Source organism: Pelodiscus sinensis, chromosome 14 (assembly GCF_049634645.1).
Source record: "Pelodiscus sinensis isolate JC-2024 chromosome 14, ASM4963464v1, whole genome shotgun sequence".
In the NCBI taxonomy this organism is placed as follows: domain Eukaryota; kingdom Metazoa; phylum Chordata; order Testudines; family Trionychidae; genus Pelodiscus; species Pelodiscus sinensis.
The window spans coordinates 44,663,181-44,687,425 of NC_134724.1; the positions used below are offsets into that span (position 1 = coordinate 44,663,181).

Here is a 24,245-nt window from a genome sequence, read left to right on the forward strand (position 1 = left end):
ATAGTTCTTATCTGAAGAAAAGTCAATCCTAACGTCAGAGTTGCATTCTTTTCCTTCACCAAAAGGAGGAATCCTCTATTTGTTAACCCTGATTCTACCAAATTAAGATTTTCAAATATTAATCCAGAAGGTATCAAGTTGCTGGCAAGCGTCAGAAAGTGTCCACTCAGGGTCAGAGTTTCTCTAGTCAGTCTCTTGACTCCATATGGATAGGACTGTGGTCTAAAAGACCATTGAAAAAATTTCAGTCTGTTCAGTCAAATCAGTTTTATGGAAGTTTCCTTAACCTGATATGGCTCTCTGACTGCTGGCTTAGACTATTTATTATACGTCTGGAATAATCTTATCAGAATAACTGAGTTTTTCTGTACAAATAATGATCATTGTGGGGTAGCTACTGTGCTTTGAGAGCTGGAGAAAAGACTTTGTACTCCACTGTAGTGCTCAAGATATATTGCAAAAACTGTATCCCAGGTGTGTTCCCTCCAGCATGATCTAAAAAATTGTAATTTTAATCCTCACAGCCCATAGGCTTGTTTAAACATTGTGTCTTCACAGAACTAATTCAGAATGCAGAGAATAATTTACCATTATTGAGGGTAATGAAATAACAAGCATAGAGATTAGGCTATCACCCTGTACTTGAGGTGTTTCAGCAAAATCTCGCCCAGTGCGCTTCACTCCTCCTGCAACAATGGGGAGTGCAGGGGGCGTGACTGGTGCCTCCACTGCCACTGTGAGGCACCAAGTCTCCCTGTGATCCCTGAAGTTGCGTACTGGAGAATGGGGTGCCATGGTGGGGAGAGGGGAGAGTAATGGCTGGAAGGGGCGGGGCTTATAGACCAATAATGGAGAGTCCTTCACTCCCCCCCAGCCCACTGGGAGTCCTGGGGCTAGATTGTGCAAATCGCTCCGGCCAGTGTTGGCCCAGAGGCCAGGAGTTTGAGATCCCTGGTGTAGACACTCCCTACAGCGACAGAAACCGTTCTCCCATCACCATATTAATCTATCTTCGTGAGAGATGATAGCCAGGTCAACCGCTATTAACCTTGCACTGCCTATGCTGGGGTTAGTGCAGCATAGTTACATCTCTGTGGAGTGTGGATTTTTCACATCTCAAGAGATGTAGCTATGCCAATAATTTTCAGTGTAGACAAGCCTTAAGACTACAAATACATGTAGACTAAAAGCAGCCAATCGAGGATTACGTTGGCATTACTACCTCAACCAGGGATGTGGTTTGATTTGTTTTCTTCAAAAGTCACACATTTCTGACCAGCATAACGGTGCCAACAAAACCTCCAATTCATATGCCCCTATGTTGATCCTGCTGGGGGAAGCATCTCAGTCTTCAACCCATGTCCAAACATACATGCTTCTATTTTTAGCTCCACAAGCCCAAGACCGTTGACCTGGGTGGTATGGAATTGTGTTGCAGTATAAGTCTTCTTATTCCTTGTAGATTTAAAGTTTTTGCTACTTCCCTAGTTGAAAACATTTCTAGTGAATTTAATGGATCTAGCTCCCAGGTTGAGGGAAGTAGAGTTCCCCCTTTTTTTGGGGGTGGGGAGAAAGCACTTAACACTCATGAAGGCAAGTTTCCTTCCCTAAAGGAGCTTACAGAGGCCACAAAGAGGAAGGATTAGAAGCAATAAAAAGGAGCCTACACATTGAACTTGAGCATATAATAGTGGGTGTTTGGGGTGGGGGAGTTGGACTGACTAATCACAATACTTGCTGGTTTTCAGAAGTAGCTACTATTTTATACTGCAGTTCCATGGTGTCCAACATGCTAGCCACAGGTGGCTATTTGTCCAGTTGAGTATGGCTAGTTCACTATAGCAGTAGTGAACTCTTCCTTCAGAACTGGTTGGAAACCACAGCTATAGCTAATTTCATAAAGTTGCATCTGTTGGAAAATGTGTGTGTCTTGGGATATTACTCCTCCCCCTCCCCCTCCCCCCTCCCCGCAACTGGGAACATGAAAAGATTGGAATCTAATAGCCACTTTAATTTTTTGTGGTTTCAAAACCAAAAGGAGGGGTAAAGTCCCACTCAAAGTTCCAACATCTTCCTTTTGGATGTGAAATCAAAGTCAAATCACTTGACATTAACTGAAGGGGGTAAGAAACTGTGAAATGTTTGATGTGAATGACGATAATCATTGATTAAAAAAATGGTAGCTTTATTAACTGCTCATTTTCAGTACTGCATCTGCATGTATGGCTTGAAATTTCCTATCTGTGGACTTGAAACACCTACTCAAAGCAAAACTGGCAATTATACTGTGCATTGTATTGTAATAACAGTGTAGTCAATATCTATGCTTTAACAACACTGATGCAGTTGGTCCACATGGCATACAGGTTTTGCAATCCCTTAAGTGACTCCCATTTGCCAAGTGTTGTATTCGCCTTAAGTTACAAATTTCTTGGTTTGAGCTCGTGTATATTTTTATATTGGCATTTACAATTCACATTAAAAATTGTTGCAGCATTTTTTCAACTCTGGATTCCAACTCCCACAAGTCCCCTCTATGGGTATGTCTACACTATCACCCTAGTTCGAACTAGGGTGGTAGTGTAGACATACCCTGTGGGAGTCCGTGAGACAGATAACCACAACAACTATTGAAACATTTGAAGAAAATGTTGAACACATCTTGCACTACTTTGGACTGGTTCAACTGAGCCCTTATAAGTAGCAGCAGCGTATTTGTCGTTGTCTGCTAACTATATACCCAGTAAGAACAAACTAAAGGTGGCTTATAAACCTGACGGTGATTTTTAGAAGTATTTAGAGAGTTTAGATAGGGCCCCCAGAATCAGACTATACTTAACTATAATAAGTGACTGAACATTTAAGTGACCGCTCTGCAAATGTAATTCCAGTGAAATCTTCAATTTAAGTTAGAAAAATACTGTGCACATTGATTGTACAGCCCATTAATTTTACAATATGGAGCAATCAAAGGAGAGGTTTTGTCTTTTATCCTAAACGTAGCCAAGGGACAGTTGATTTTTATTTAGTGCAAATCCTATTCTAAACTTTTGGTTTCAGACATACAATAAACTAAACCTACAATATTATGACCAAGTTGTCATCAAAGACCTTCTAGTGCCTACCCTATATTGGATTTCCCTTTATCTTTCTTGGAATAAATCTCAGAAAATGAAAGTGTGTTTCTTAACTTGCCAGCATGTTTTAGAAACTAATTTATGTAGCTGATAAAGAACTTAACTTACCCATAGCACAATTCTGCCACTCATACTTGCTTTGAGTAACACCTACTCTCAAGTCGCCCCACCGGCTTAATGCCACAATTGCACCTTTAATTAGTTTGCAGTGATATTGTAGATTATTCAGCGGGGAGTCTCTCAAAAGTAAAGCTTGACTTATTGCGAGTAAGGATGGCAGAATCCGGTCCTTAAAACAGACTACATTGATTTGGAAGGGTGCGTGCACATAAATGCATTTTAGAAACAATAACATACTGAAAATATCCTTGATTATTTTAAAAACAGTTTTATTCTGTATATTTAGAAATGTGTAATTTTAATAACTGCAAAGAAAAAGAAATCAGCCACACCTGAATAGCTAATAACTGATTAACAGAATGCAGTGGTATATTATCTAAACAGTAGTAGTGCTGATGTGCCATAATAAATTGTCTATTAGTAAAAAAATACATTTCAGGGCACATAGTATAGCATCCTTATCACAAATTACAGTAGGGATATTTAAGTTTTTAATCAAACTAGAGAATTCCAAGTTATATTCTTCAAATGCAGCACTTAAAAAGGTAACAACATTGTGCATTTTAAAAAAAATGTCCTTGTTTGTATATTGTAGAAATGTTGCTTTATTGCTGCAGATGTGAAAGTTCAAGGCTCAAAAGGTATGAGAATACAAAGATATCCTTAAGAAACTTTGTTTTGTTTTTATATATATTTATATATAAAAAGGTAAAGCTTATAAAAGTTAATTTACAAACCAAGAACAAAAGTGGTATGCACGCATTATATACAGGCATTCTATAACATCTATAAATTTTCAAATGCATAGCAGAAAACATACCATCATTTTCTTCTGGTTCTCTTCTGGTTGATCAAAAGAAACAGTACTTGTTCTCTAAACCAGCAAGTTCATAAAAGTCACTTTGTCAATCTGTTTCATGATATATTATCCAGTTAAGCACAAAAGCCATACAAACTTAGTAATACAGAGAACTAGAGAGCTAAGACTATTAAAAACATGAGGGTAAGGCATCCCTGCTGGTTAACATGTCTGTAATAATCTGGTTGGTTAATTTACAAATCCACAGAGGCAAATGAACCATAGTCATCTCACATGCTTTCTATCTTTCCCATGACAAACATGTTTTCATATACAGTAAGTAAACGTGCTTTTTTAAGCCTCACAGTAGAGGAAAACATCTAAGTTGTGCTAGTCATAAGTTTACCACTACTTTATGGGACATGTACACCAAAAGAGCCATCTAAAAACCAGAGATGAAAATATTGTATTGTGTATTTTAACACACAAAAGAAAAAACAAAAAATCCCCCCAAAAAAACCTCATGCCAAATTCAACCAGTGGACTATAAACCAAATTCGATTCTTTTCTATGTATTTAAATTTTTAACAATGAAACATTAGCTGTGTATTTAAAAAGAACAACATTCAGAACCCACAAGAACCCCACCTTGTTTCCATAGCACACTTCTGTTTGTGGCATGTATTCTGACCATGGTTCAAGAGTGTACTTGCTAACCATTGCTAGTTAAAGCAAGATGCTTAAACACTAAGATCCTTTAATACTTGATAGTGTCGTTCAGTTTATATGTAAGGTCCATCTCAGTTTCACATTATTTACTCAGTCAGCTAAATTAAGGACTAGAAGTGGTCAATAAGGACTGAAACACAGTTTGCTCCAACAAGATAGTTTGGATCTCCGGGAAGAGACTTGTTCTGCCAGGTTTTGGGGTCACCTGTGGGAGGAAAACACAATGTTGGTGTTTAGAATCCAACATCAAAGAGTGCACATTTTGAAAGATCCATGTTTTTGGATAGTACCTTTTAGTTCAGAATCAACAAGTTTTGCAATAAAAAGTACAGTTTTTATTTTATTCAGAAAAAGTCCAAGGAATGGTACAGTTTTCATAAACAGCTTGTTGTAATTAGAAGCAGAGTTATTGGTATTCGAGAACTGTTGTACATAGACAATGAATTTGCTCTGCAGGAGCACCAACGTAGTGCTTTCCCCTCAAACGATTATACCTCTACTCTATATGGGATGCAGATAGGAATTCCATATTAAAAAAAACCAAAAAGTTCGGACATTTTACAACATTTCATTGACTAATCCTTCAAGAATCTGTTTAATAATTTAACAAAGTCAAAACTCAAGTTCTCCTCTCTGTGAAGTAGTGGGAACTTTATTTTCTAATAGGAGTAATTTTGTAACCAAACATAGAATACCAGCAGCAAATTATAACTGTCTGGAAAAAATAGGCTTACTTACCTGTGGTGTAGCTGTTCTTCAAAGTGTGGATGCAGACATGTATTCCACTCAGCTTTGTGCATGCTCAATGCATCAAAGGCTGAGAAATATGCCTAGCAAGGATGGTGCGTGTGGTCCTTCCCCTGACTATGTAAGGGTGGCACTGTCCCAATCCCAATTAATTCTTCACACCAAACCTTAGGCTAGAGGCTGGTATAGAAGGGACAGAGGGTAAATACATGTCTGCAGCCCCATTTGGACAACAGTTACAACACAGATCTCTCTTCATTGAATGTCTGCAGACATGTATGCCACTCAGGTGACTCTCAAGCCATTTAATGAGGAGGTGGGGCTCAGTCTATTTAAACTGTGACTGCAGAACTGCCTTCCTGAAATCCAACAGCCCTTCATGCTATGAGACAGCATAATGTCTAACAAAGGTGTGCACTTGGGACCACAAAGCGGTCTCTGTACATATACACTAGGGAAACATCACTAAAAATGCTATTGATGTTGCTTGAGCTTTTTGGTCATGACGACTTTGGGGATGTAATCTAAGTCACTCCAGAAGTTGTAGTAATATAGACAGTTATCCATTTAGAAATGGTTTGAGCTGAAATCAACTCTCCTTTCATCCACTCAATTTAAGATGCAACTAGATGAGGTAATGAACAAAATTACGTATTCTTTCCAGATAAAATGCCAAATATCTTCTCACATCTAAGATATGAAAATGATGATGTTCTTCACCCAAATGTGGTTTGGGGAAAACTTATACAGTGAAGTTTGACACTATATTTCAAAGTAGCACCTTTGAACCTCCATATTCACCAGTATGATCTGATATGGAAGTGGATATCTGTGACTCATTTTTGCAGATACAGATAAAACTTTTTTTATCTAGAACCCTGAAAATTTGTGGCTAACAACTTTGTATCTGCAGATATCTGCATCCTTCAAAAGTTTGGATCTCCTGAACATTAATATTGTGCTGGTTTGTATATACTGTCACTGTATACGATGTTATAAAGTAGTGCTATGTATGTGCTACTGAAATATGTTGTGAGGTTGGTACACTCCCACAACTAGTCTTTCAGCTACAATAAAGAAGGGGCAGACAAGTGTTGATAGTCCATCAAAAAGAACGCAGAGATGACTTTGGCTGTGTCTACACTTGCAATTGGTCAACACTCTTTTTTTTTATATATAATTCACAGGTATTTAACCTCCTGATACCACTTTCCGTAGTTAATAAATCTGCTTTATATTTTATGTATGTTTGAGATTGAAGCACTTAGGGTATCTCAGCTCTGCTGACAAAAGCGGGTGCATGTCCACTTTACAATGAAGAAGTGGCAAATATTACCAATCTTGCTTTGCCCAAGGGAGCCTTGAGCAGTGAAGATTGGATATTTATAGGGAGCAAGACTGGAAAGATGAATCATGCAGAGAAAGTAGCCATCAGAGGGGTTCAAACATTCACACAACATAGCTGGGTATTGGGCTCCACATAGTGATGGTTGAAAGATCACAGTGCGGAGGGGGATGGGGGTGGGAATGAGTGAGTTGGTGCTTCTGTTGTCATAGCTTTATGGGAGACACTTCAAGCAGGAGAGTTTAGGACCACAGTCCCTCAGTTCCAGGTTGTAACCTAGTGATTGCTGCTATAGAGTAATCTGGTTAAGGCAAATCATGTGGCTGAAATTCTGGGTGTGGTCTTAAAATGACTTTGGCTTTGCAGAGCTGAGCATGCAGGGAGTCAGCCATTAAGACTTCCAATTTATTATCTTGTCCAGTGAATGTGATAACTCCCAGGAAGGTAATCCTCTGGGAGAGGAGAGCCAATGAGCATATTATCATCAGTTCTAATGGTGAAGCCATTAGTGTGGTCAGCACCATATTAAAGTTTCAAAATGGCACCATCCATATCACTGGTGGAAATAGAGAAAGGGTGTCTTTCAGAAGCCTCTCTTCAATAGGATTCAGAATACTGACTTCCCCAAAAAGGACTGTAGAAAGCTGAAATCACAGCTAAGGAGCTAAGGGACCAGGCCCAAAGATTTCAACTGCAACAAATTGTCCAAAATATTCTTAATCTGGATTGACACACGAGGAATTGCCTCAGAGATGAGCCACATGAAAAACTGCTTCCTCTTAGATAAATAAGTGGCCTTAACAGATAATTTTTTTCTACTACAAAGCAGAACTTCCCTAACTGCTTCTGAACATTCCTGACCTTGCCACACAATATTCCACATGGTAAAGTGCAGACTGTTCCAGATGAACACCAGGTCATGATCTTGAGTCAACAGGTTAGGGAGAAAATAGAAAGACTTGGGAGGTTAAACTAGCAGTACATGGAGATTGGAGCACCAATATTATCTGGCCATGCTGGTAAAATCATGATCAGAGTTCAAGGATAACCTGAAGCATAAGAAAGATGGGGGAAGGCACACAGTAGTTCTGACCCCAATTCAGATTAAATCTGTTTGTGAGACATCCTAGACTGTGTCCAGTTCGGAAACAGAACTGATGACCTTTCCTGTGGTGTTTTTTTTCTTTGTTTTTGTCTGTTGGTCAATAGAAGAGCTGTCCCATTCTTGGAAAAGGGCCCACAGCGCACTGTTCTTCAGCAACCACTTGTGCTTGTCCAAGAAGATTCAGCTTACATCATCGACCATCTGATTCTCAGAGACTGGTAAGCGAGCCACTAGTAGCAGGACTTCCTTTGATGTACAAGTGCCAACATTTTTTTAATCCATGACAAAGTTGACTGAAATGGGCTCTCTCCTGCTTGTTGACATAGTATATCACAGTGATATTGTTCATGAGCATCATGCACTGTTCCCTGAACGTGAAGCTGAAAGGCCTGCCATACATTATGCACTGCCCCTGACTCCTCGTTGGCAGGCCTGGCTGCAACTCTCTCTTCATGCAGTCAGAAGGAAGTGAGTGGGGTCAGGACACTGTCACCCCTAAAAGGTACTGCCAGGATACTATGTATAGCTTTGGTGCGCTGGGCACTTGCACATCTAAATGGTACACATATCTGCAGCCACTCAAAGAACTATTGATTTTTCAGGAGACACTTTGCCAAAGCACTGATGTTCTAATCAGATGGTAATTTGCTGGTATTTACTTAAGATGAGATTTATAACAGATGTTGCACATTTATGGTCACTAAAGCTCCTCTGACATTCTTTAAAAACAGAGGGATTCGTTTTAATTGCAATTCACAGAATTTAGGTGAATTCCAGTCGATACTTATTGTATCTTGTCGTTTCAACTTGTGAAGTGCCCCACCCAATAAACCACTGCAAGATGTTGCTGGTGCAAAATATAGTGTCCTCATTCCATCATTTCAGTGGTAAACTGAGATAAACATAGATGGCACTATATAATTTCAGTAAAATGGGCCCAAAATACGTAACCTAATTTGCATAATGCCATCTCAAACTGTGGTGTTAAAGACGACAGAAGTAAATTCAACATAATTTTTTAGAGAAACCCATGAAAACAAACATGAATTAAACAATGTGCTGAAATGACAACACCATCTGATTTGGAGACTGAGTAAAACAAAAAGTGGCCTACGGGACCTGACCTGCGTATTTAGAGAATTTAAAAAAAGATCAGCTGGTTGTAGCCAACATATGTTAATAATTAACTGTTCTTAAATAGAACTTTAGTGCTGTTGGAAGATTTTCAGTTCTGTAAATACAGCAATTCCATTCAATATAAAGCCCAAGTCTTTATAAAAACCCTAATTACATTTGTGAAAGATTAAAAGTTAGATTGTAATAAGGGTAGATTCTAATCTCAAAATTGTGTCAATCTAAAACACTTTGACACACATGCCTAAGGTATAGATTAGATTTAACCAACACAAAATATAACTTGCTCCACAAGTTTAAGACTACTTCCCCGTGATTTGCACATTTAAGTCCATCAAAGTAATGGCCGTGCAATATCAAATAGAGTGCGAGTGTAATATAAAAGGCAATGAATGTACTGTTAAATCATTTAAAGGTGTAACTTAAATTCTCTCCAGTCAAAGTTAAAATGAGATTAAACAAGAATTCCAGGTATTTAGGGGATAATATACGTTAGTCAGAAATACTTGTGTTGCAGAGAGTAGGTCAGTATATTTAATTAAATATTCATTTAAAGAACAATACATGGAAACAACTTAGAAAAAGTTGAGATTGAGCAAAAGGTTGAATAGAAAAAGCACCATAGTGTTACAAACGACTATTATAAAGGCACCTGAAAAATCAGAGTCCTGTAACCAGCTATTTTAAAAAGAGAAAATAAATATTTATTTAAGACACAGTATGGTCTACTTACATATCAGAAGACAGAATTGCCTAATTCTGAAATTGTCTCAAAAAGCAAGATTACTGATACATCCCATTTCAGTTAAACAGAATAAAATGTTGTATTAATAACTCCAATACAGAAAGTGTTAGTACTTGATAATGTTTTATCCCTCTCTCTCTCTCTCTCTCTCTCACATACAGAGGCTGATTTAAGAGGAAAAAAGATCTATCTTAAAGAAGTTTTGATGACTATTTGGGAGGACTAGTGTTTCTCCTTTCATTTCAAGTAAATTCATGAATAGATTCTTGTTACAAAATATGAGTGCCTTTTAAAAAGTTGTATGGAGTGATGGTGGATTTTTTGGGTCCTCACCACTTAAGTATCAATGTTTTAACAATTCAAATATGTACATACAGTTAAGTAGATGTATGGAACACATGCACAGAATAGCATAAACACCATCCAAATTTTAACTTTTCTAAATTGAATCTCCATCATGAAAACTGATGTTTTAATTTTTCAATGTCAACACATTGGTTGACAGGTATAGACACATTAATGACAATACATTTTGTTTTAAATACTGTATACAGAAGTACTGTTTAAATATTATATACAGATATGTACACATTAGGGATGTAAATCCTTCCATTGTAATGTGAGAAAATAGCTGAATAAAACCTTGGTTTTTTTTCAAATGTGCAGATATTTTTAAATTGCTGTCATCTTCACACACATTTCATGAAATTGCTTGAAACTTACATAAGAATTCTACTTCAGCCTAATACTGATCACCCAGAATTTCAGACAACAATGTTTTCTCTGATCCAGGTAAAAAGGGGGCAAAGCAGTAGTGAGTATAGAAGAAAAAAGAACAGGTATATAAAAATGAACCTTGTTTGCAACTTCAACTATGAAAAGCCTCTTTCAATTATTCTGAGTGCAAAAAGGAGGTGGTGAAGAAACAGGCAGAAGCAAGCAAAACAAGTCTTGTGGAAAATCCAGACATATAGAACCAACTGTAAAATGTTTTACAGAGAAACACAGTATTCTTAAAAGATTTGATTGTAATCATCAACTTGCAAACATGAAAACAGTTAACACGTATTAAGTCGTGATTTATGCAAGTGTAGGTTAAGTTTACAATTTGCCAAAGAACTATATGGCCAATTAAACCAAACACATGAGCTTGTGGATGAAAGCCAATTAGGGGTACATCATTTACTCAAATTTGAGTGCAAATTAAGACTTTGCAGCTGTAATAGTTCTCATGGAAGAAGAAAAAGTGGAAAAGTGTGATGCCATTTAATGGATCAAGATAAAATATGCAATACAATACTGAATTTCCTTTACCATTTTGATTTGTCAGTCATGATTTTAGTCATGAATTTGCACATGTAATGAAAGTGAAATGGAGAGTTTGACACAAATACAATGATTGAGTTATATATTACACACTGTCTCCTTCAGCCAAGTGATCTTAAATTACACGATAGCAACCAAAAGCCCCAAAAGGACAGAGGGAGGACAGCATACCCGACGAGGAGTCGGAGGATTTTAGAGCAAAAGACCAACCATCAGGAGTCATAGACGCACAATGTGGTAAGCGCAGCTCCACTGGCTTCAGGAATTTTAGTCCATGGGGCCCACACATGACCAATGGGCTAAGCAATGTTTCACCTACAGTCAAGAGAAAGAAATATAAAAGGTTACCAGTGGAAACCTGTTCTCCTTGAAATACATTCAATATTTCTTCACACACACCAAATGAGCAAAATATGAAGGAATCCTATGAAAATTCAACCTTGCAAATACGACAGAGCTACTCAGCAAAATTATTTGTGGTTGTCTATCATTAGCATACTCCAGTTAATTTCGACTGGACTGGATCGCTTCCTTCCAAGATGAAAGGTATAGGGCCAAACATGTCAGACTATCTGACTACATTAGGATTTTTTTGACCTGCAATTCCCAATATGTGCTGTACCAGAGACTGACACACAAACCTCTCAGAGCCTTGCCAAAACATTATAGCTTTAATCGAGAGGGAGTCAAAAGGCATGGTATAAGGAATTTTGAGTTTTTATTTTTGCATGCAATTGCTCAAGATGGTAACAAGAGCATGCTCCTCAATTAAACAATCTCATATTCATATGACAGGTCTGGGGTTGCTTTCGATCTTGTGTTGCAAAGTACCAATAAAGCCTCAGTTGTTAAAGCCTGAAATTAAAGTTCTGAAGGAGAGAAACTTCTCCTTAACTTACTTTAAATGACGTGTTTATATACATCTAAAGAACGACCAATTTCCATTTGCCCAGGTCCTGGGATGACTATTGATAAAGCAAATTGACTACAATAAAAGATTCCTCAGATTATATGCTCTACTACTTGCCACTTTAACCTACAGTAAAAAGTATATATTTTAGAAAACAGCAATAGTCATTCAGCAATTACTTGTCTGAAAAAACTTGGTTGCCTAGTTCCTTATTTTGTGCCTATTTTCATAAAGCAAAGAAGGAAAGAAACAATTTGGCTGTTATTTTGTCTTTGAAACTTCCAGCATTTAAGGTAAATTTTCTCAATCTATTTGGATAAGTTTTGACAAAGAAATTGAATACTGCTTTCAAGACCTATTATCATGTGAGGAAACCCTTTCAATGACTAGAGATAATGAAGCTATGACTGTCCTTTCTAAAAAATTATTTTCAAAATCTATTAAAAAGTTTCATTTGTGCATGTCACTACAGACATGGATGTTAAAAATTAAGAATCAAAATAGAGACACACCCTGGATTATTTTCCCACCTGAAAGAATAACACAATACTGCTTCCTCTGAACTTCGTTTGTGAACTTCTTGAGGCAGAATGTTTTCCAATGTTTTGCAGTCAGTGCTTAGATAGATAATGAATAGTAATAGATAGCATATTAAGATATGAAGACAACTCTTACCTTTCTCTTTGTCTAAGGGTGGGAGGATACTATTATCTCTGCAGACCTTGAAATAGATTTCTTGCTCTATTCCCTCTGGAATGGCTCCTTGTGGTATAATTATGCTAACTCCTGTTTCTATGGAGCTTAATACTCCACCATTGCTGTTAAAAACACCTCTTGCTGTGGCTACTACAGTATGTCCATCCTCCTCCTCGTCATCCTCTAGTGCTGAAGGGCTAAATGTGAGATAGACACATTACACCTAGCTGTTTTATATACCTCCTCCCAAATCAGTAACCTGCTCTGTAATAATTTGAATTACATTTACCAGTGCACAAGTTACATTAGGCAGGCTAGACCTTTTGAAGTATAATCAGTCTCAACTAAGAAATAAGCCAAATAAAATAGTGTAATTTTTACTTATATCGAGACATATTTCTGTTGCAGCCAGGAAAAAAATAACTTTGCAATTTACTCACAGCATCAATTAACCAGATATTTTGGACTGCTCAGATAGTTGGGGAGACTACCGCAAAACTACAGAGCACTAAAATTTACTAGAATTCTGCTGTTCCAGCAACTCACTTGTCATGAGTTTAGGATCATATAAAAAAAAAAAAAATCACAAAAGCGCCCCTTGAATTATATAAGAATTATCAGTATAATACAACCTCATTAAGACTTTTCTTTCACTTATCTTTAAATAAGGACAATTTGTCACCCTAACTTTTAGAACATCAAGAAATACCCCTTAGAATCCTGGCATTTTCCAGGTTGTAAAATGAATGTTGCAAATGAGTAGAAAAAAACTTCACATTTTATTAAGAAGTTTATTGTATTTAAACTGATTTTAGGTCAATTTCAGAAGTACTCCTCTCTTTTGGAAAGAGACCAATAATTTAACAATTCAGTGTTATAGGTTCTCATGGCATTAAAAAAAAACCCAACTTCTTTAGTGCAAACTTGCTCACTCTTGTGTTACATTACTGAATTTTAAAAAACAGTAAAAACGATTACAAATTTAAACCACACATTATGATCACAAAAAAACATGGCAAATTAGGCAATATTTTACCAAGATTTTACAAACTATCCCATTTTAAAACAAATTAATTGAGGTAATGCCCAAGTTAGCCAGAAATATATGCCTTACAAAGGAGTGTTTTTTCAGTTTTATGGTAGCTCCATAATGCGAGAATGTGCAACTGCACGTTACTCTTAAACAGTTATATTGTGTGGCCTCATACCAGGCAGAATAGATATGGATTTGTTGAAGTGACTGATCTCTTTTCAAAATAATGCTTTTAAAAACTGACCTGAAATAAGAATATAAACTGACACCTATGAGACCACTCAGACTGAATTGCAATATTAAGTTGTAACACTGCTTCTAGAAAGAGTTGTTTAGAGCAAGACACATGTTCATATTTACTAAAAGATATAAGACCAGGACTGTGCTGGATGCAACTTCAGTATTGAAAAGTAGGATACAAGGAGACAGGACACCATTGCCCTATGCTTCCCCACCAATTTCTCTGATCAGCATTCAGTGTTAGTCCAAGGAAAGGCATTCTGATTTTGGGACTAGAGAGTCTGGGCAGATTTAACAGCAATTAACCCAGGACTGAACACTACCTAAAAAACTGCAGTTTCACTAGCAACACCATTCTTTAAAAACATATAAAATAAAATATCTTACCTTACAGGAATGGCTTTAGGCACAGCATTAGCATTATTTGGTTGATATTTAGGCTTGTCTGCCTGTATGGAGAATGCATCCATTCCACTGTCAAATTCAGAAGGTTGTAATGAGCTATGTGCTTTTAAAATTGGTTGAGGAGAATTTGGAGACTTTGAGGGCAACTCTGGTTTATGCTGAGTTTCATTTGGCAGGAGATTGTGGTTGAATTTAGGACTTTCAAACTTTCGCTCAAATGGCCTGGCAGCACTTGTGTAAGGCTTTGTTGTAAAGCGATTATAAGCAGGCGTGACTGTTTTCTGAGTCTGCTCAATTCCATTAATCGGACCCTTGTCAGGGAAGCTTTTCTGAGGATAAAAGGTAGACTGCACAGTGTCCTCTCGGCTGGAAGGTCTGAAAGTTGCTGGTTTATTTTGAGATGGAGGTGGGTCAGGCTTGGACACTGTGGAATTCTGGAAATCTATTGACACGGAGTTAACTGTAACACAAAAAGGAAACAATAGGTAAGCCTTAATATTCAATTTTAGAGCTCAGACACTTAGGTCTATTACAAAACACTGTAATAGGATATGATCATATGTTATTCATACAATTAGCATTAAGGGTTTCAGATCAGCATTGAAATTAAATTACAGTTTAAAAGAAACATTAAACGTATAGGTTTCAGAAATATAAAGGCTTACTCCCACATTTCTGGTCCTACACAACCATGAGATAGGAATACATGATTCATACCCTATTTTTCATCTTCTATAAAAGGCGTGTTACATGAAGGTATGTAATGCCTCTTACGTCAGCTCTGCTATCTTCCCAATTGTAGGATAAATATGAAATTTAAGAATTAAAGTTATCTTAAATTAAGAAAATTTATTTGTGTGTTGTAAAGAAAGGCTCTGACTAGCAAGTAGAAAAAAAGGCCTTGAAAATAAGACATAAAACAAAGAAATAAAGGAGGGAGGATATCTGATTCGAAGAGTAATGAGAGAAGCAAAACTTTAATAAAAGACAATTTCTGACCAGTGCCAATAGAAGAGAGTTATCTATTCTGTAACTGGTATTCTTTGAGATGTGTTGCTCATGCCCATTCAACATAGGTGTGCATGCCTGCCACATGCACCAGTGCCAGAAGATTTTCCCTAAGCAGTACCCATATGAGCTGGACCCCAGCAACACCTGGAGTGGAGCATGAATGCCTCACCATATAGGGCACCTCCGGCCCCTCCCTTCTTAGTTCCTTCTTGCTGGAAACCGACAGAACCGGTGGGAGGCTGAATAGACATGAGTAATAGCTCCAAGATCAGCAGTTACAGAACACGTAACAACACAGTTTTCTTCGAGTGATAGCTCATACCCATTCAACATAAGCGACTGTAAGCACTGTCTGCAGAGACAAGCAGGAATTATGCTGCATGATGGCATGGACTGACAAACGTGTCACCACCCTACAGATGTCCTGATTGGGACAAGTGCGAGGTAAGCTCACAAAATAACTGAGCCCTAGTGGAGTAGGCCCTAAGCAAATCTGGTGGCCTAGCCCCCTGCTAACTCTTAGCACGTTAGACAATCACTAGGAGGTGATAGTGGAACATCTCCCATGTTCTACATAGACCACAAACAGCTGTGTAGAGCTGATGAAGGACCATGTCCTCTCCAAATAAAAAGCCAACACCAGACACACATCCAGTGTGTGGAGGTGTCTCTCCTCATTGTTCATTTAAGAGTTGGGGTAGAAGACTAGCAGAAAAGTGTCCTGGTCCACATGCAAGGCAGACACCACCTTGGGGAGAAAGTCCGGGTGTGGCCACAGCTGGACCTTATCTTTGAAGAACTGCGTACATGGTGGTTCTGACCTTGTTGCTTGGAGCTCCAACACCCATCTAGCCGAGATGATGGCAATCAGGAAAGCTACTTTTAAGGAGAACAGCAACAGTGGCTTGAACAGGTGACCCGTGAGCCAAGACAGCACGAGGTTCAGATCCCACTGTGCAAGAGGGTCCGTGACTGGGGGGGAAAGCTGCTCCAGGCCTGTTAGAACTGAGAGGTGACACCATGGGAGAACAATGAGAGACCCTGCAGTGGTGGGTGAAAGGCAGAAATGGCCACCAAGTTGACTTTAATGGTGGCCAAGGCCAGCTCTTGCTGCTTCAGGCTTAGTAAGTAGTCCAGGATCTCCTAAAGGGAGGCCTGGGCTGGAACCATCTGCCGCAGCTGCGCCCATGTGGAGAAACGGGTCCATTTAGCTGTGTAGGTGGACTGTGTCAAGGGCTTTTGACTCTCAAGGAGAACCTCTGCACGTCACCTGAACATGCTAGCTCCTGCAGGTTCAACCATGGATCAACCACGTTGCCAAGTTGAGCGAGCTGAGGCTTGGGTGAAGCAAGTGATCATGGTTTTGGGAGATCAGGTCCAGAATCAGTGACAGCCTCCTGAGCACACAGGACACCAGGTTCATTAGTGGATGACCATTACCCTGTCTCTCGATCTTTTATAGGACCCTGCCAATGAGGAGAAACTGAGGAAAGGCATAAAGGAGACCTTCCGACCATTTGTACAGGAATGCATCTGGCAGAGAGCCCCACTCGAGGCTGAATCTGGAACAGAACCATCTGCACTTTGCATTGCCTTTCATTGCAAAGATATCTACTAGGGGATGACTCCAGTCTTGGAAAAGGGAGGCAGACACACTGGGGTGCAGTGCCCTCTTGTGGTGAGAGGACACCTCTCTGCTGAGGTATGCAGTTACATTTCGGACCCCCAGAAGGTGACAGGCTTCCAGAATGATGTCATGTAGGACGCAAAAATCCCAGAGCTTCGTTGCCGCTGTGCAGCGTTCTGGAGACTGGGCTCCTCCTTGTCTGTTTATGTAGTACATGGTGGCTGTGTTGTCCGTGGGTATGCGCACGACTCTGCTCTTGAGATGCGGTAGGAACCCCTCACATGTTCCTGATCGTCCTTCGCTCTTTCACATTTATATGGAACACCCTTTCCTTAGGGAGCCACATGCCTTAGGCTCAAAGGGTCCCCATGTGGGCTGCCCAAACACAGTCCAATGTGTCAGCTAACAGCTACCTGGAGTGCTGTTGAGGGTGGTATGATATGCCCGACAACCTGGGGCAGCAACGTCACCACTCACTCCAAGTAATGTCTTGCCGGAGTGTAAACCATGGCCAACCACAACTGGAGGTCTATCATCCTGAGCCTGGCCAGGGCACCACATACATGCAAGCTTCCATATGCCCCAGGATGTGTAAACATACTCATGCTGTAGTCATGGGTGCAAGTATGAGCTGACAAATGAGGGTGGACAGTGCCTTGACTCTCTCCTGGGGAAGCGACACTCTGGCCAAAGTGGAGTAGGACCGCTCCTATGAATTCTATTCTTTGGGTAGGCACTAAGAGGTTATTTCTTTTCGTTTATTAGAAGGCTGAGCTGATGGCACATGTCCAGGAGGTGGCAGACTTCTCACTGAGCCTTCTGTTTGGACAGCCCTTTGATGAGCCTATCATCCAGGTAAAAGCACATTTGAATGCCCTGATGCCCCAGGTATGCCGCCCCCATCAACATGCACTTGGTAAAGACACTGGTGGCTGAAGACAATCCAAAGGGGAGGACAGCAAATTGGAAGTGTTTCCTTGCAACTACAAATCTCAGGAATCGCTTGTGGCCCTTGAAGATGGTAATGTGGAATTATGCATCTTTGAGGTCGAGGGCCTTATACCAGTCCCCAGGATCTAGTTCAGGATGAATAGTGGCCAAGGAGACCATGTGAGACCGGAGGAACCAGGTTGCCCGCTTCATGCAGGTGGCTAAAGCCAAGGAGTGAGCGACTGGGTCCACAGCATCAGATGCTGCTTGTAGAACCGCCAGTGCCACTGAGGAACCTCCTCAACGAGGGCCTTAACTCCTTGCAAGACACTTCAGGCAAGGAGGCCTCAAACTTTGCCAGTGTCCCTCAGGTGTTCACGCTGTACCGGGCAAACAAGGCCTGGTACTTGGCTACCCAAAACTGAAAGCTGGATGAAGAATAAATCTTCTTACCAAACTCATTAGCATAAGTTGCAACATCATTAGCATATTTTCTGCTGTTTCGTTTTGCACAAGATTCTTATGCCTGTCCCAGAGAGGCATAAGGATCTTGTGCAAACTGGGGGTTTTGCACAAAAGGGAAACATTCACGCTGCTTCTTTTTGCGCAAAAATCCCTTGTGCAAAAAAACCGGCAGAAAATATGCTAATGATATTGTGACTTATGCCAATGAGTCCCTCAATATTTTCTGCCACAAAAAACTTGTGTAGACAAAGCCTTAGTGATTTTTGGCAACCGCCTTGTGCAAGGGCAATGCCATCCTGCCCAGGCCCGCCTGTCCCAGGACCCTGAATGAGTCTGAGGATTCCTGCACCTCCTCAGCCTGTAGCCCCAAGCCGTTGGCCATCCTCCTTAGGAGGTCCTGGTGATCCCTCGAGTCCTGCTAGGATACTGCCAGGGAAGAAGAGACCACTGCCTTCTTCACTATGCAGGAGCTGGTCACCTGTTGAGGGGGGAGGCAGGTGTGCCCATGTTTCCTTGGGATCCACAAGGCCCTGGCAGCACCAAAGGGGCCTGTGACACTTTGGCAACTGAGTGGGAAAGCTGGGGCCGAGCACGGAGATGGTGGCTACTGTATGCCCTGTGATGGTGCCAGCAGCACGGAGACAGACAGTACCATCTGCTGAGTCTGGGAGGGGAGAGCGAGGGGGACCTATGGGAACTTCAGGGCACTCTCCTCTTGGAAACTGGAGAAGAGTAGGTCCGGACTATGCTGGGTGGTGCCTGAGCCCCCTGGGTGTCAGGGGTGGTACCGCCATGCACTCATGGCCTGGAGGAAAGGCAGATCTCCAACACCAACGGCAGCGACCTGGGTGCCAGACTTGGTGCCTTTTGGGGCTTCTCCAGCCTGTCCACTGGCTGGTTGCCCTTCTTCCCCTTATCTTTGTGAGGGGACTTGTCTCTGCCCAGCCTCCTAGCAGGGCAACAAATGATGCTGAGCTGTAGATGCTGGTGGTGTGCTGCGCACTGAGGCACCGGGACCAGGTGCCGAGTGTAACCACTGATCTGACGGAGTCAGCCTTGACTCCATCAAGAGCATCTTGAGACAAATGCTATGCTCTTTCATATTTTTGGGAAGGAAGGACCTGCAAAATACAACCCTTGTCTAACAAGTCCCCCCTCTCCCCTGCCATGTAAAACAGTCAGTAGGAGGGTGACTGACTGACATGGGCCTGCAACACAGCAGGCTTTGAAGTTGGAGGAGTGGGTCGGGCCTTGTTCCCCAGGCAGTCTTTCAACAGGCTGAAGATTAAGGAACTGCAAAGTACATGTTAATGGGGCGCTTCAATATAAAGGGAATGCTTAGACAGCCTAGGCTGGAGCACACTGTTCCAAGCACCATCACTGTCAGTAAGAAGGAGGGAGGGGCTGGCAGCCACTCTATATAGTGCAGCATGCATGCACCACTCCAGGGGTTGCTGGAGACCCAACCCCTATGGGTACTTCTTAGGGAAAAACTTCTGGCAGCACTGCACAGGGCAGGCACACACATCTATGTTGAATGGACATGAGCGCTCATTTGAAGAACTGCAGATAATGTAAAGATGACAAAACGGTAACTGGTCTTAAAATGAGCCAACCTGATGCTTTTTCAATCCACACACTGGTGTTAAAGCCTAAGTGAACCCAGGTGCAAAGGGAAAAAAAGACTGTTGAACAAAAAGAAGATAGGGAAGAAATGCCTTGGGAAGAAAGAACATAGTAAATTTTAAATAAGGGTGAATGGTCTCAAAGTGGTTTTTAAGTGAAGGCAGTAATTGGCAATATCATGCCATTTGTTTGTTGCAGGGTGTACAAAAGTAAATTACTAATAGGTTCATAGCTAATACTTGCTTGACCACACTGGAACCAACCAGTACATGTTTTGTTACCGTTTGGATGTAGACTGCTTTACTTATACAATTGATCTAAACCAGCCTAAAAAGCCTGTGTTTGGCCTTTGGACATAATAAAGGAATGCATAGTTAAATTAGTGTTTGTAAGTTTCCCATATAAATAATTTTACATAGGAAATCCCACGCTAGTTTAGTTCATAGTGGCATGTCACTTACACTTTTGTTACCTGAGTTAATGATTTTACAAATCGTACATACACGCAGCATGTCTTTCCACAAAACGTATGCCTAATTTACACGGCACAAAATTTGCTCTAACCTTTCTATGAAACCGAGTAAAACGGAGCCACAAGTAGATGGAATGTCTGGAACCAACAGACAAGCTATGCTACATCATGTACGGGGAGGGACAGCTTAGTGGTTTGAGCATTGGCCTGCTAACCCAGGGTTGTGCGTTCAATCCTTGAGGGGGCCATTTAGGGATCTGGGGGAAATCTGTCAGGTATGGTACTTGGTCCTGCTGTGAGGGCAGGGGACTTGATTTGACCTCTCAAGGTCTTCCAGCTCTATGAGATGGTATATCATCAATCTGATGAGGTTCAACAAGGACAAGTGTAGAGTCCTGCACTCAGGACAGAAGAATCCCAAGCATTGTTACAGGCTGGGGACCAACTGGCTAAGCAGATCTAGAGAAGTGATTAGACCCCCACCCCCTTTATTCCGCTCTAATGAGACCACATCTGGAGTATTGTGTCCAGTTCTAGACCCTCCCCTCCCTCCCCCCCCCCATAGAAAGGAAAGGATGTGAACGCATTAGAGAGGGTCCAGCAGAGGGCAACCAAAATGACCGGAACACATGACCTATGACAAGAGACTGAGGGAGTTGGGTTTGTTTAGTCTGCAGAAGAGTAAGGGGGGATTAGATAGCAGCCTTCAAGTTCCTGAAGGGAGGTATCAGAGAGGATGTTCACAGTAGTGATGGATGGCAGAACAAGGAGCAATGGTCTCAAGTTACAATGGGAGAGATCCAGGTTGGATATTAGGAAAAACTATTTCACTAGGAGGGTGGTGAAGTACTGGAATGGGTTACCTAGGGAGGTGGTGGAATTTCTATCCCTAAAGGTTTTTAAGTCTTGGCTTGACAAAGCCCTGACTGGGTTGATTTAGTTGGGATTGGTCCTGCCTTGGGCAGGGGGCTGGACTTGATGACCTCCTGAGGTCTCTTCCAGCTCTATAATTCTATAAGACTGAGCTAAAAGTTAAGACTGCCAAAAGAAAGAGGAAAATACACTATTTTGCAAACTTCAGAGAAAGCACGTATCATGCTCAGAGAGACACGTGGGGATGGAGGAGCAGTAGCTAGGAGACTGCCTGCCAATAAGGAGAAAAAGATAAAATGGAAGTATGAAGACTCATCTGCTTTATCTCAGACTTAACATAGAATCACTTACCATGTAATAGTAGTTGCAATATGAACACTTCCACACAAGAGGCTCAATTATCAATTTTTTTTTCCAGAGATTCAGTTTCCAGATTTTGTTTTAAAAAAGCATTAGCTGGTGATTCAGATTTCAACCAGTGAAAGTCCTATTATTAATGTACATCAGTGGTTCTCATCCAGGGGTATGCATACCCCTCACGATACAGAGAGGTTTCCTGGGGGTAAACCAACTCACCTAGATATTTGCCTAATTTATCAACAGGCTACATAAAAAAGCACCAAAGTCAGTTGAAACTAAAATTTCATATTATGACTATACTAATACTATATCTTGAAATTTAAGTGCAATATTTATAATCCAATTGATTTTTATATGCTAAAAATGAGGAAAAAATAGGCAATTTTTCAGTAATAGTGTACTATGATTCTTTTGCATTCTTTTTTCTGATTTTGTAAACAAGTAGTTTTTAAGGTGAAACCTGGGGGCACACAAGACAAATCAGATTTCTGAAAAGAGAAAAGGTGGAGAGCCTCTTTACTAAATTATACATCTAAGTCCCTGAAAAATATAGATTTTTGTATCTTTAAGGGTTAAGTGGTCTGAGCAAGAGTCCTCATTAACTGAAACAGCTGTATCTTTAATCAATATTTTTATATGAGCCTACTGGCTCTATCTAGTCCCCCAACTAATTTAAATGTTTTACTTAAACTTGGATAGAAGTTACCGCAGTGACAGAAACTTCATGTGCAATAAATGAATAATTAAAGTTTGGATAGTAACTTAAGTTTTTACTGGAGAGTCTTACTAGGCAAACAGAACACTGGCATAAATCGAACACTACATTCTATGTGTCGACTTTCAGATTTCATACCCTCAGAAAGTGCAGACTTGGGATGTGCCTGAAGAAACACGACAGGGTTATTACTCGGCTGAGGTTGAGTATACTGTACTGGAGGTGGGGGAGGAGGAGTAACTTGAGGGACTGGCTCATAGCGCTTTTCACCAACAGGGGGCTCAGCATCCGTAGGTTTCCCCCTATCAGAAATAAAAAGAAAAACACTAGGCTGATTTATCCAGTATTACAAAGGTCTCAGTTCTTGAATTCACCACTATTTCTTCTTCTACAATACCTGATTTTCATCCCTTCCTACAAAAATAACAGTTTCTGTATAACATCCATTCCTAAGTGTAAAACATTCATTTATAAGCACAAGAGATTTCAAGACAATACTAAATCTTTAAAAAGATTAGTAACACAAACCAAAAGGTGGCAAACAAAAGGCAGATGACATTTTGGGTGTATTTTTGTAATGTTTAGCTCTAAATTTTCAATTTACTGTGAGTGGATTTTCAATTGAAGAACTGTATTATTATTTTGGTAGCTAATAAAAACAATTATATAGGTTTTTTTTAAAAAAAAGCATAAATTGGATGTGCAATAGAAAGACTGATTTCCTTCAGAAGAACTCTGCTAAATACACCCGGTATTTCAACAATGCCATCTTCATTAAAACGCAATCAAGTTAAGCTTCACTAACTTTATGTGCATAAATTTTAGCTAATTAAATAAGCAGGCAATTTAAACAAATATCAAATATTCTCACATGTATTGGAGAAATTTCTCTAAAATATGAACTTGGAAATAACTATTTTTCAAAAATATCTATAGTTTTGGTCATTGTAACAAACTTACTTTCAAAATAGTCTAAAATTTTAGGTGCACATAATGCTGTGATAAATGTAACAGTGAGAGGACACCTTAAAACATCCTCACAGCAACGTCAATCTTACCACTTGATGTTCCTTTTCAAGTAGTCATAGCTATTGTAAGAGCCAAGAAATCTAGGTGATGGCAAAGCAAACAGCAACAGAAGAATGAAAGAAAAATGGTCATTCTATCTTTAGCACATTATTTCTTCATACTTTGTTAGTCCTAGAACTGTTAATATGACAAGACATTATACAAAGAGACAATTAAATTAGTAGATAAGTATGCTGACAAGACCTTCACTGTATTTGTATATACAGAAATCATGCACTGTGCTTAATATGAAACTTTTGTCCAGGAATTATAGGGAGGTGAGGCTTCAAAGTGTCCTCTCACAGTAGCTAATTTCAGATCAAACTGAAATACTAAGGCTTATTTTATCTTAAACACCACTTTGGTAGAGTGCAATGAAAGAATTTTAGACTGAAAACAGAATTTTAGTGAGCTGAATTTGATATACTGTCAGTGAAATGCATGCTTCTCTGACTCTCGTATTAATACTCAGGAAGTGTCTTTGGAGCCCATACCCATGAACCCCTGAATCTGGTATACTATGGCTGCAATGCAGACTTATCTGACCGTTGTGTTAGTACACACATGTTGTAGCTAATACTGCACCGCAGATGATTGGCTGAGAAAGTTTTAAGTGAAGTTTTTGAC

At 40.0% G+C, this 24,245-nt stretch overlaps 1 protein-coding gene across 8 annotated transcripts in view; it reads right to left on the reverse strand.

The window, feature by feature from the left end:
* Positions 1-3,509: 3,509 nt before the first annotated feature.
* Positions 3,510-24,245, reverse strand: part of TJP1 (tight junction protein 1) — a 299,612-nt gene continuing 278,876 nt past the window's right edge. For 5 of the 8 annotated variants that reach the window (XM_075897727.1, XM_075897726.1, XM_075897723.1 and 2 more), the window contains 5 exons: positions 22,689-22,852; positions 14,454-14,931; positions 12,773-12,990; positions 11,359-11,502; positions 3,510-4,990 (listed from right to left, as the gene is read on the reverse strand). In XM_075897727.1, coding sequence (XP_075753842.1) covers positions 4,896-4,990; positions 11,359-11,502; positions 12,773-12,990; positions 14,454-14,931; positions 22,689-22,852 — 1,099 coding nt within the window. In that variant the 3' untranslated portion in view covers positions 3,510-4,895. The remainder of the gene's footprint in view (positions 4,991-11,358; positions 11,503-12,772; positions 12,991-14,453; positions 14,932-22,688; positions 22,853-24,245) is intronic. The other 3 variants (XM_075897730.1, XM_075897725.1, XM_075897724.1) reach the window with 2 other exon arrangements.